Here is a 12749-nt window from a genome sequence, read left to right on the forward strand (position 1 = left end):
GTCTATACAACCTCCCCTCACGAATCCCAATAGTCTTAGCATCTTCAATACTAGATCCCTTACCCCATACAATTACTTTGCCATCAACAAAAGCAACCCTATCACCTCTATCTTCCAAACAAGAAATAGAAAGTAAGTTTTTCTTCAAACCTGGAACAAAGAGTATATTGTTGAGATGAATGCTTCCTCCATCTTCCAGCTCCAACGAAGTAGATCCAATTCCCTTGACATAGTAGCTCTTCTTGTCTCTAAGTTAATCTGAATGGCAAGAGACTCCTTTTGATACAGTTTGAAATTGTCCACATCCTCCTATCATATGTCGAGAGGCTCCACTGTCAATTACCCAAATATTATCATCTTCAAAAGTACCAATGAGAGCAGAAAAGAAACTTCCATCCAGTACCATTTTTGATAGCTTGGAGATGTACTTCATGATGCAACTTTTGAAGACAAAGAGACTTCTAAGATTCTTGAGACCAATCATCATACAGCATGCCATTGAAGAGGGGGAGAGAAAATAGATGATTACTTCAAGAGTGTCTTCCAATAAGGCAACCAGAAATAAATTGACCTTCAAACTTTCATTCCTTCACCTTAGCTCTAATACCATGTTGAGAAATCATGGGTATTGCAAATTAGGGTTTGACTTCTCTTACTTGATAATTACTTGTGAGATTTGTTGGCGCTTAATTGTTTTGTTATATCTTCTTCATCAAACCATTACCAAAACCATAAAGTGCATGAAGATCACAAGAACAAAAGGGAACACAAGATATAGGTTCCAAGCCAGGGAAAACCCAGAAAGAAATCTTCTCTTTTTAAAGAATTAGTTCAAAGTGAGACATTCAAGAACCAAAGACGAATATCAAGACCTCTTCAAGAACCAAGTCAACCCTCCAAAGAAGTCTTCCTCAACCAAGTCAAAGTCCTCAAGATCAACAGCTTCAAACTAGCCCTGCTATAGAATTTTAGCCTAGCTTCATTGTAACTTTGGCCCTACAGTTGTGAAAATTTCCAAATAGAAATCCAACTACAGTGATTAATATTATTTCTTCTACTTATTAACTCATAAATAAGTTATTCACAATGTTCTTACGGTAAATATTGAAATAAATTCTACTGCACCCTTCACAATTAAAATACTATGGAAAGCAAATGCAAAGGAAAATATTGGCACAAACATAACCACAGTGACACAGTTATTTTTGGACAATCATCACCGAAAAAACCCAATGTGGGAAAACCGGTGCAGCAAATGAGGGTTTCTTTATTATTCTTCAGCAAAATGGAAGAGGATTCTCTGTGAGAAAATTTACAGACTCTTCCTGACAAGTTTTTAATCCAAGAGAAGTGCTTCTCTTCCCTCTGCGTCTCACTGCGTCCCAGCGTCAACCTCCTCACATTGTCATAGTGTCAAACTACCCACGCAGCTTCAGCGTCAAATTGCCCTTGCGTTGTCTTTCTCTGCGTCACAGCTTCTACGATGTCCTCCCATTGCTCTACGTCTTCTTTCCTTGCACTCCTGACTGATGATGATACCCTCTCTCTCTTTCTCACCTGCAACTCTCCCTCTAATTCATTTTTCTCTTGCCGAACTTCAACTAATGAGAAAATCAATCTTACTCGGGTAACTAAGTATCTGCCTCTGGTGTGTTCTCCAAGTGCCCATCAAGCCTTCCCTTATAATCCTCTCATTGATCAATCAATGGCCCAGATTAGATCCTAATCAATGGCTAGGATCATATTGACTTGATCTTCGCCTTCTTCTAGAAGTTTCATCCACGGTTTAGATTAATACCCATTAATTATTTTAATTTCATAAGTTTAGACTTAGGGACCCATTAAAAATAATTAATTATTTTAATAAAACTGTCTCTGTGTGGAATTTCCCAAACGATTTTTGGGTATTGGAGAATGCATGTGTCCAAGCCTCCCTGCAAAATTTGAGACTTAGAGCACATTTGATGCTACCAGAAATCAACACTCCCTCTTAGCGAGGAATGTGCTCTAGTAATGCAACTAGCTAAAGCATCACCATGTTTTGTAACATCTCCCTCTGCGCTTGCTAATGTCTGACATCTTGCCCACCAAGTACTACGCAAGTGCTCCATCTATACTGTTTATGACCCTGCCACTTGTCAACATTGCATCCATACTGCAACTCCCTCTGCCACTATAACTAAGAAATCACTTATTTCTGCCGCTGAAACAGATTCTTTACCATACCCATCTGCTCTCTGAACTGAAAGAACTTAGCTCTTCCTAGAGCCTTTGTGAGTATGTCTGCTACCTGATCTCCTATGGGGACATACTGCAATTGTACTGCCCCGATAAAGTGACATCTGATATCAATGTGTTTCGACCGACCATGAAATACTAGATTCTCAGAGAGTTTTATACAACTCTGATTATCACAGTAAACCCTAGTCGCTTCCATCCTTTTTCTGATCAACTCACAAGCAGTTTTCTAAGCCATATAGCTTCGCATGTAGTTGTGTTGGCTGCCATATATTCAGCTTCTGCTGAACTCAGAGCTACAGACTTCTACTTCCAGTTGCACCAAGATATCATTCTTGATCCAACACTGCAGCAGTACCCAAAGGTACTTTTCCGGTCAACTGAACTACCTACCCAATCAACATATGTGAACCCATTCAATCTCACATCCTCGTCTCGAGAGTATTTCAACCCATATCTGACTGTTTCACACACATATCTAAGAATGTGTCTAGTTGTTGCCCAATGCACCCTTTTCGATTCCACCATGAACTGACTAAGAGTGTTGATAGCAAAGCAAATGTTTGGCCTAGTGTTGACCAGATAAATGAGCGACCCCCAATGAGTCGTCTATACAAGGTGGGGTCCACTTCCTTGACTCCTAATGCATCTATTTTCTTCCAGTTGGTGATCATGGGCGTAGCCATGGGTCGACAATCCTGCATTCTGAATCTTTTGAGAATCTTTGTAGCATATCTTCCTTGCCCCAAGGAAGATTTACCCATTCTTCTGCCAAACTTCCAACCCTAGAAAATAATGCATCAACCCCATATTCTTCATGTCGAATTCAACTTCAAGATTCTTCTTGCAGTCCTGTATGAGCCTAGATGACCCTATTAAAAACAATTCATCAACATATAATACCAGAATAAGTGGCTCATTCTCTACAATCAAATAGTAGAGATTGGGATCAGCATCACTCTTGACAAATACCAACTACTGCAAGTAACTATCAATCTGACCATACCATGCTCTGGGTGCCTGCTTGAGCCCATACAAGGCTTTCTTTAATCTACATACATGAGTTCTCTTCTCATAAGTTTCGAAGCCTTCAGGTTGTTCTATATACACCTCCTCTTCTATCACATCGTTTAAGAATGTTGTCTTGACATCCATCTGGTGAATCTCCCATCCCATTTGAGCTACTAGGGATATAATGGATCCAATAGAGGTATAATGGGTAAGTGGGGCAAAGGTCTCTTCATAGTCTATTCCTTCTTTTTGTGTGTACCCCTTTGTCACGAACCTAGTTGTGTACTTCTCTATACTACCATCTACAGCATACTTGATCTTGTATATCCATCTTGATCCTACAACTAATCTATCCTCTGGTATAGATACTACTTCTCAGACATCATTCTTCATGATAGAATTGTACTCTTTTACCATGGCATCAACCCAAACTTGTTGTTGAACAGCTTCCTGAAAGCTAGAGGGTTCTTCAACCTGAGCTACCAATGCCTATCTGTCAGTTTGTCTCCGCTGCCTTTTCTCAGTTCTAGGAGCTCCAACAAACTCCTCTGCGTCCCTCAGTGTCTGTCGTACTTCCCTGCTAGTTCTACCACTGGTGGTGGGAGGCTCAATCAACTCCTCCTGATCATGTCGTTCCATCTGCTGAGAACTATCTGCCTTTCCTTCATCTGAGGAAATACTGGTACTGGTCAATATACTCGATCCAGGTGTATGTCCTCCTTGTTGCCCCTGCTGTTGCTAGACTAATGGAACATCTATTGACTGACCTTCTGTTGGCATCCCTCAAGATTTCTTGAAAGCTCTATTCTCCATGAATTTCGCATCCCATCTCACTACAATCTTCCTGATGCTAGGAATGTAGCTTTTGTATGCCTTTGAGGTCTCGCTATATCCTACGAGATACCCCTTTTCTGCAGTCTGATCCAATTTACTGCGCTTCTCGTCTGGAATGTGACAATATGCCACGCTTCCAAATATTCTGAGATGACTGACTTTCGGCTTCTTCCATGTAAAGACTCCTTCAAGTGTTTTCGTCCCCAATGCTCTATGAAGAGTTCTATCCTGGACATACATCATCGTGTTGCAAGCTTCTGCAGATAAGAAATCAGACAACATAGCTTTGGCTACCCCAACATTAGTTTTATTTTTCCGCTCTGCTACTCCATTCTGCTCTGAATTATATGGAGTTATCCACTCTCTTTTGATGCCCTCTTTTGCACAAAAATTTGTGAAGTCTTTGTCCATATATTCTCCACCATTATCTGAACGCAATACCTTAATCTTTTTCCCTGTCATATTTTCAACGAGAGCCTTAAACTCTCTGAATCAATCAAAGAGCTCATCCTTGGTCTTTAAGAAATAGATCCAGATTTTTCTAGAGTGATCATCAATAAAGGTGACGAAGTATTCGCCACCACTAAGAGCTCTTGTGGACATTGGACCACAGATATTTGAGTGTATCAGTCCCAATACACAATCTGCTCTATTGTTACTTCTGGAAAAAGTTGCTTTAGCATACTTCCCCAGCACGCATCCTCTGCATAAGTAATCATGCTCACTTCTAAGAGTTGGTACTCCTGTTACAGTCTCTCTGAGCATTCTCATTGCTACATGGTGTAAGTGTCCCATTCGCCTGTGCCATAATTCATTTCATTCATTTTCACCATTATAGTTGCTGCCTATCAATGCCATTGGAGACTCAAGCTGCAACCTGTACAATTTGTTGCTTCGAGTCCCAATTGGTCTCTTCTTCTTCCGGCTTGGATGCTTGACGTATATTTTTTTTTCCTATGAAGTATACATCATATCCCTTGTCCTGTAACTGGGACACTGAAATCAAATTCATTCCTAATTCTAGCATATGCAAAACATTTATGGCTCGAATGTTGGACCCTGCTTCCACCTGAAAAATTATGATGCCTCCCCCTATTGGACTACACTTTGTTATGTTTCCCATAGTAATCTGGAAGTCCATTTGTTCTTCTTGATAGCTCAAGAAATGTTCTCGTTCTCCAGTCATATGAGCTGAAGCCCTGCTATCAATGTACCAAACATCAGCTAACGTTGAATTTGCTAAGCATGTGAATTATTCTTCTAATCTAGAAGACAATTCTAAGACACTTTGAGTATCCATCTTTGTGTTATTTTCAACCGATTTCAGATGCTACCTTGCCCCAGTAACTGTTGCAGGAAAAACTGCATCCTACCAGAGAAACCCCTCTTCGCTGAATCTTTTGTTGTGTTGTTCCTTCTGCAGCTGACTGATTTCGATTAGAAATCTTACCTCTCTGTTGACTCACTCAGAGAGAGCTTTTACCACGAAAATCTAGTCCTCCTGGCTTGAACTACGCAAACCCTCTGGGGATTCGAATTACTGCCTCTGCAGGAATTTCGAATTCCTTTCTTCCTTCAACGTTGGGTCTTCCGGCTCTTTTCTTCTTGCTTCACCTTAGCTCCTATACCATGTGACAATTTCTAAATAGAAATCCAACTGCAATGATTAATATTATTTCTTCTACTTATTAACTCAGAAGTAAGTTATTCATAGTGTTCTTACAACAAATATTGAAATAAATTCTATTGTAGCCTTCACAATTAAAATACTGCAGAAAGTAAATGCAAAGAAAAATACTGGCACAAACATAACCACGATGACACAGTTATTTTTGGACAATCATCACCGGAAAAACCCAATGTGGGAAAACCGGTGCAGCAGATGAAGGTTTCTTTATTATTCTTCAGCAAAAATCTCATGTACAAGATACAACCAGCAAAATAGAAGAGGATTCTCTGTGAGAAAATTTACAGACGCTTCCTAACAAGTTTCTGATCCAAGAGAAGTGCTTCTCTTCCCTTTGCGTCTCACTGCGTCAACCTTCCCACGTTGTCCCAGCGTCAAACTGCCCACCCAATTCCAGCGTCAAACTGCCCCTACGTTGTCTTTCTCTGCGTCACAGCGTTTGCACTGTCCTCCCTTTGCTCTGCGTCTTCTTTCCTTGCACTCTTGACTAATGTTGATACCCTCTCTCTCTCTTTCTCACCTACAACTCTCCCTCTAATTCGATTTTCTCTTATCAAACTTCGACCAATGAGAAAATCGATCTTACTCGGGTAATTGAGTATCTGCCTCTAGTGTGTTCTCCAAGTGCCCATCAAGCATTCTCTTATAATCGTCTCGTTGATCAATCAACGGCCCAAATTAGATCATAATCAATAGCTAGAATCATGTTGACTTGATCTTCGACTTCTTCTAGATGTTTCATCCACAGTTTAGATTAATACACATAAATTATTTTAATTTCCTAAGTTTAGACTTAGGGACCCATTAAAAATAATTAATTATTTTATAAAACTGTCTCCCGGGAGGATTTCCCAAAACGATTTTTGGGTATTGGAGAATGCATGTGGCCAAGCCTCCCTGCAAAATTTGAGACTTAGAGCACATCCGATGGTACCAGAAATCAACAGCAACTACTCAAAACTTTGGCCTTACAACTTCAAAAAAAAATTGGCCCTGCAATTTGTATAGATGCCCCAGAATCTTCGCACGTGTGAGCTAGAGATGCCAAAATACATGCATCTTTCTTCTTGCTTGTCCTTCTCATCTTCTTCTTGTCCTTTCGCACTTGATTTTGCTTCTCTTGCTTGAAGATCGAGCTTGTGAGTGAATGTGTCGAAATGAGGTCAAAGTCTCTCCTTTATGTAGTCTTCCACGTGATCGAATTAGGTCCTTTAGGCCGACTTCTCTTTGGTAGGGCCGACTTGGACTTGGGGTCAAATAGAGTCTTCTGGACTCAAAAATAAGAATTTCTTTTGATTACAAAATGCCCGAAAGGGACTTTGAATTATGACAAAATTTCTTATTGAGTCAAGAAACCCTAGAAGCTTGAAGAACATGCATATCTAGAAAAATAATAATAATGAAATTTTCTTTTTCTCTTTTCTTTTGTTTTTCATAAAATTTGCATTGATACAAGTACAAATATAATTATGATGATCAATCCTAGTTACATTTTTCTAACAAAGGAAACGTTTCCCCAATGTGGGGGACGTGTTTCCCCAAAAGGGGTGCTTGTGGGTACCACCCCTCAAAAAGGGTTGGCAATCCCCCATTAATTTTTTTTAAAACAATAATTTATAAGTGGGGAAGCATAACCTTCAACCCGAGGACCCTACTAATGCTATGTAATTAATGGTAATGTTAAATTCTTAAAGTAATCCTTTTACTTAATTTTTTAACATTACCATTTATTGCCTCAGGATGTTTGGGAGTGGTTCTAACCTCATTGGATTTCATATGGGGAAAGTAGAATTTTAGATCCCGCTCAAAATCCAGCAGACTTAACAGTTTTCAAGATTTCTAGATTTGGGGAATTGCAACATTTCCATTGCATTCTATCATGTATGAGGGTATGGAACTAGCATTTAATCAAGAGCACCAAGCCCTCTATGTACCTCGATGTTGGTGGCATTGATTATTGAACTCCTCTGTCATGACCCTAGTAAAATTGTACCTATCACTCAAATAAAATCTCGACTTGACATGCTATGTTTTTTCTATCTTAATTTAATGTTTAGAGTGTGATATTAATGATGGGGATTCCAATATATGAATTGATTATTTATGATACTTACGTATTTGTTGTAGCATGAATTTTTTTGGACTATAGAGGCCATCTAGAGCCTCTTTGTTGATGTATTTTTTTTCAAATATGGATTGCACTTGGTGCTATTTTGGTTATATGCACCCTTCTTATATATATGAGAAACTTTGCATATTTGTGTATAATGGTTTGGATTCATATGGATGCACATGAATATTTAAGTATTTTTTTCAAAATTTGAATATTTATGTAGTTTTTGGTTGATCAGTTTTTTGGTCTAGTTTTTTTTTCTAGTTCCCAGTTTTGGGGTCGACCAGTGCGATTAGTAGCATTCCTATTCTAATAACATTGGTTCATTGTCCATTCTTTATTTTTAGTTTTGACTTTTGAGCCTTGACTTTAGACATTGATGACCTTAGACCAAGTCTTTGACTCTGTCACTTTTTACTTGACTTTAGACATTGATGACCTTAGACCAAGTCTTTGACTCTGTCACTTTTTACTATTTTTGAGTTTGAGCAAATTCAATTTACCATTCCAGTTTTTAGACTTCAATATCTACTATTTTTCTTAGTATACTAAACAGTTTCTAGAATAATGAATGAAAGATTTAAATCAATGTAGACAATAATTTACTATTTCTATTTCATTGAATCATTTATGATGTATGAATCAATATATTTCATTATTGAATTTGAATTTAAATCATGTTTAGCACCCACACACACACCGCAATGTCCCCCCATCCCCCCTCAATTCCCCTATAAATTTGGGGGTGCTCCCACATGTCCACCGTGTGTCTCCCCATTCACGCATCCCCCTGTCCCAGAAACTTGGTGGAATATTGCTTTGTATGGTCTACTCACATTACCTATAAACTGCAGATCTTTGTTGGGTTGGTCATCGATCAAGGGTTGCCAGCAAAGGCACGCTTGGCAAAAAGAGGACTAACAGACAGGCTTTACTTAGTTTGTGGCCAACTGGAGAAGCAAATATTTTAAGGTTGCAGATTTGCCAGTGATTATTGGCAGCAGATTTAGAATCAGCAAACAATTTTGTTTCGAGGCAAGGTGCACTGGAGAGCAGCAATTTGGGGGCCAGATGTATCTAGTCCTCTGCTTTTTCACATATTTGACACTGCTTCAGAATCACCGCCTTACACACTATCTGAAGATTAATATGCAAACATATTTTTGTTAATTATGGTAAGAGGGGTGTACACAATAGGTGGTAAAAAGCTTTCTTCTGATTTCGTCAACTTATTCAGATTTTCTTCTGCTCTAGTAGCACTTAGGAAGAGGATATGATCTTCCATTGTTTATACCCTTCCACCTTTGCCTATCATTTCTACATATTTCTGTGTTAATATAAAATGTATTTTTCAAAAACAATCAGAGTTGCAAATAAATCTAAGAACTTTCATTTACATGATACTACTACCAAAACATTTATCTTCTGCAGAGACTATTGAGACAGCCTGCTCATAATAAAGGTGTCAACAAATACTCTCTTGTTGTCCCCTGTCCCAGAAACTTGGTGGAACATTGCTTTGTATGGTCTATTCACCTTACCTATAAACTGCAGACCTTTGTTGGGTTTGTCGTCGATCAAGGGTTGCCAGCAAAGGCATGCTTGGCAAAAAGAGAACCAACAGACAGGCTTTACTTAGTTTGTGGCCAACTAGAGTCATATATTTTAAGAATGCAGACTGAGTTACCAGTATTCGGATACAGATCCGGATCCGCTAGATTTTTGAAAACCCAGGATCCAGATACGGCAACGATATGTCAGCTACAAAAAATATAATAATATTTTTTAAATTTTAAAAAATACTTTTAGAGTTCAAAAACCAAATTCATTTATAAATCACAACATTTAGAACTGAAATCATTAGATATATTATAAATATGAAGATAAACACTGAAATGATGCATCCTCCCTCGTACAAAAAGGATAATATCATAAATGACAATAGTTAGCACAAAAATGAGTGTCTCATCCATGATCACTATACTAATCGTTAGAACCTCCTTGGCGAATCGTTGTCTGTTGTTGTCTGCAATGTCACATGATTTGGGTTTGAATTCAAGTTCGACAATGAAAAAATTCGATTTGAGTTCAAAATTTTCCATGAGGTTTGGATAAGGTTCGACATTAGTTTGAAACCCTATATATAAAAATATAAAATTATAATTTATTAAATTTTATATATATATATATATGTGTGTGTGTGTGTGTGTGTATAATTATAATTATAATTTAAATTATTAATATATTACATATAAATTAACAATTAACTTTTCATTCAAAATATAAGTTATAAATTAATAATATATATAATTGGAATACGATTGGTATTATGCATTTAAATTTGTTATAACATATAAACTATATTAAATAAAAAATAACATGAAAAAAACAAAAAAAGAAATCATGATTGGAACGTGATTTGTATTTGCATTTATATTCTGTTATACATATAAACTATACGAAATAAAAAATAACATGAAAAAAGGAAATCATGGCTCGTGGGCAGAGAGTTACAACCAGCGATGTTGTGCCCATGTTCAGCAGCTGGACGTAACCAATGATGCTCTATAGTCCACAGCAAGTCGAAACAGCTGACACTTCCATCGCAAGGCATGTTTGCTCGATGACACAAGTATGGAAAATGGATAATGGAATTGTCGACTTCCCAGTCGCTTGGTGGAGTAAATTGCACAACACCACAATGCAGAGATGAGGCTCGACGGTTAAAATCGATCTGGTCAGTGATATGGAAAGTACGTGCAGAAATTGACCATACTGCAGTATGTTGAAGCGGGTCTACAGTGTGAGACCAAATTTCAGAACAAACCCCAGGTCAAACCAAAACGAATTCAAAAGGATCCATTTCCAGCAAATCGTGATTCGCCACATGGCTGTTTCCTTCACTGATCCAAGCGGATCTGGATCAGATCCGCGGATCCATGGATCCTGGACCCCCCTGTGCCAGATCTGGTAACTTACAGATTTTCCAGTGATTATTGGCAGCACATTTATAATCAGCAAACAATTTTGTTTCGAACAAAGGTGCATTGGAGAGCAGCAATTTGGGGGCCAGAGTTATCTAGTACTCTCTACTTTTCCACAAATTTGACACTGCTTCAGAATCACTGCCTTACACACTATCTGAAGATTAAGATGCAAGCATATTTTCGTTAATTATGGGAGGAAGGGTGTATGCAATGGGTGGCAAAAAGCTTTCTTCTGATTAGAAATGCAATTGAATTAGATCATCAGCTTATTCAGATTTTTTTCTGCTCTAGTAGCACTTAGGAAGAGGATATGATTTTCCATTGTCTATAGAATTCCACCCTATGTCACAAGGTTTGTCGAACTTTAACCTTGAGGTTCGAATTTGGCGAACTTTAAAAAAAATTTGAGGTTCGGCGAACCTCATCGAACCTTATAACCATTGATTAAGTCCATAGATCAAAACTCATAACTTCATGTCACAACTCAAACTTGTAATTTATCCTTGCAGTTTCCATGTCCGTGATAACATTTTTGATGTTATTGATGTTGATTTCTTACTATTTTATCCTATAATTCATTTTAAGTTAATATATGTGCATATATATAGACAAACCTAATGGTGAACCTCATCAAAAAATTCGAACTCAAACCAAACCTAATCATTGTCGAACTCGAATTCAAACCCGAACCATGTGACATTGATTCCACCTTTGCCTTTCATTTGTACGTATTTCTGTGTTAATATAAAATGTATTTTTCAAAAAAAAATTAGGGTTGCAAATAAATCTAAGAACTTTCATTTACATGATACTACTACTAAAGCATTTATCTTCTGCAGAGACTATTGATACAGCCTGCTCATAATAAAGGTGTCAAGAAAGGCTCTCTTGTTCTACACTCTACTCTCACTTTAAATACTGGAAGCAGCATAACAATGATGTTTCATAAAGACAGCATACACATTCACACCATCTTTCCCTTTCATTGATAAATTCTGCATGGAACCTCATTGTCAAGAAGTTACCTTATTAGTTCATAATAAACTGCTCATTGAGAATGAGAAACATATTCCATCAGGCAAGAATCTTCAAACACAAATAATTGATATAAAAAGAAGACTTCCAAAGGAGTGACCTTATTTAATGAAACAAAACTAGAATTGCGGCTAGAAAGAAACTTACTCAGTGCATTCATTGAGCGCTGCCAAAAGTTTAAAAAGTGTGTGACTAGTAATTTCAAATATTGCTCTACTACTGTTTTCTTGGATCTCTGCCAGTGCTGCCACGGCATTCGCTACAACCATGGGATTGCTGTCTGAAATCAAGTCCTTAAGAGTCTCTAGAAACCCTCTATCCTCCACCAGTTCAGCATTAATATCATAAAGTTTAGCAACACATATAGCAGCCGTCTTTCGCACGTAAGGATCATCATCCTAGATGTTGACAAGACAAAATAAATAACCTTTTAAGAAATCTAAGTTATTTGAAGACATCGAGAACAGTGTAGCAATGAGCTATCAAAGTGCAGGGAATGTATTCATGGAACTTCAGTAGAAATAGAATTAGTCAAAATCAGCTGACAAATCGAACATGCCAATTAATTGTTCATCAAAAAGGGTACATTACCTTGAGGCATCTTTGAAGCGGATCACACAAATACTCTGTGATTTTGTCAACCCGAATACAACCCATTGTTCGTACAGCTAGAGCACGAATCAAAGGATTTGGATCTTGGGAATCCTGCAACAAAATAGAGCAGGTATTCTTACCTATATAATTAACTGAGAAATAAAGTTCACCCAAATATACATTCACATGATTACTTTTCATAAGATAAGCATTAGCGATTCCAGAGCATTTTTCTTATGATAAGCATTCG

The 12749-nt window shown here is 37.8% G+C and overlaps 1 protein-coding gene across 1 annotated transcript in view; it reads right to left on the reverse strand.

The window, feature by feature from the left end:
* The window catches only part of LOC149190758 (beta-adaptin-like protein B), a 185535-nt gene that overhangs the window by 111025 nt on the left and 61761 nt on the right, over positions 1–12749 (reverse strand). Inside the window, exons 3-4 of the mRNA XM_089412261.1 lie at positions 12497–12610; positions 12053–12303 (exon numbers count right to left, since the gene is read on the reverse strand). Of these exons, the coding sequence (XP_089268387.1) occupies positions 12053–12303; positions 12497–12610 (365 nt within the window). The remainder of the gene's footprint in view (positions 1–12052; positions 12304–12496; positions 12611–12749) is intronic.

This window comes from Pinus tabuliformis, chromosome 3_1 (genome assembly GCF_031772625.1).
Source record: "Pinus tabuliformis cultivar Carrire ecotype Pingquan chromosome 3_1, CPIR1, whole genome shotgun sequence".
NCBI classification, from domain to species: Eukaryota; Viridiplantae; Streptophyta; class Pinopsida; order Pinales; family Pinaceae; genus Pinus; species Pinus tabuliformis.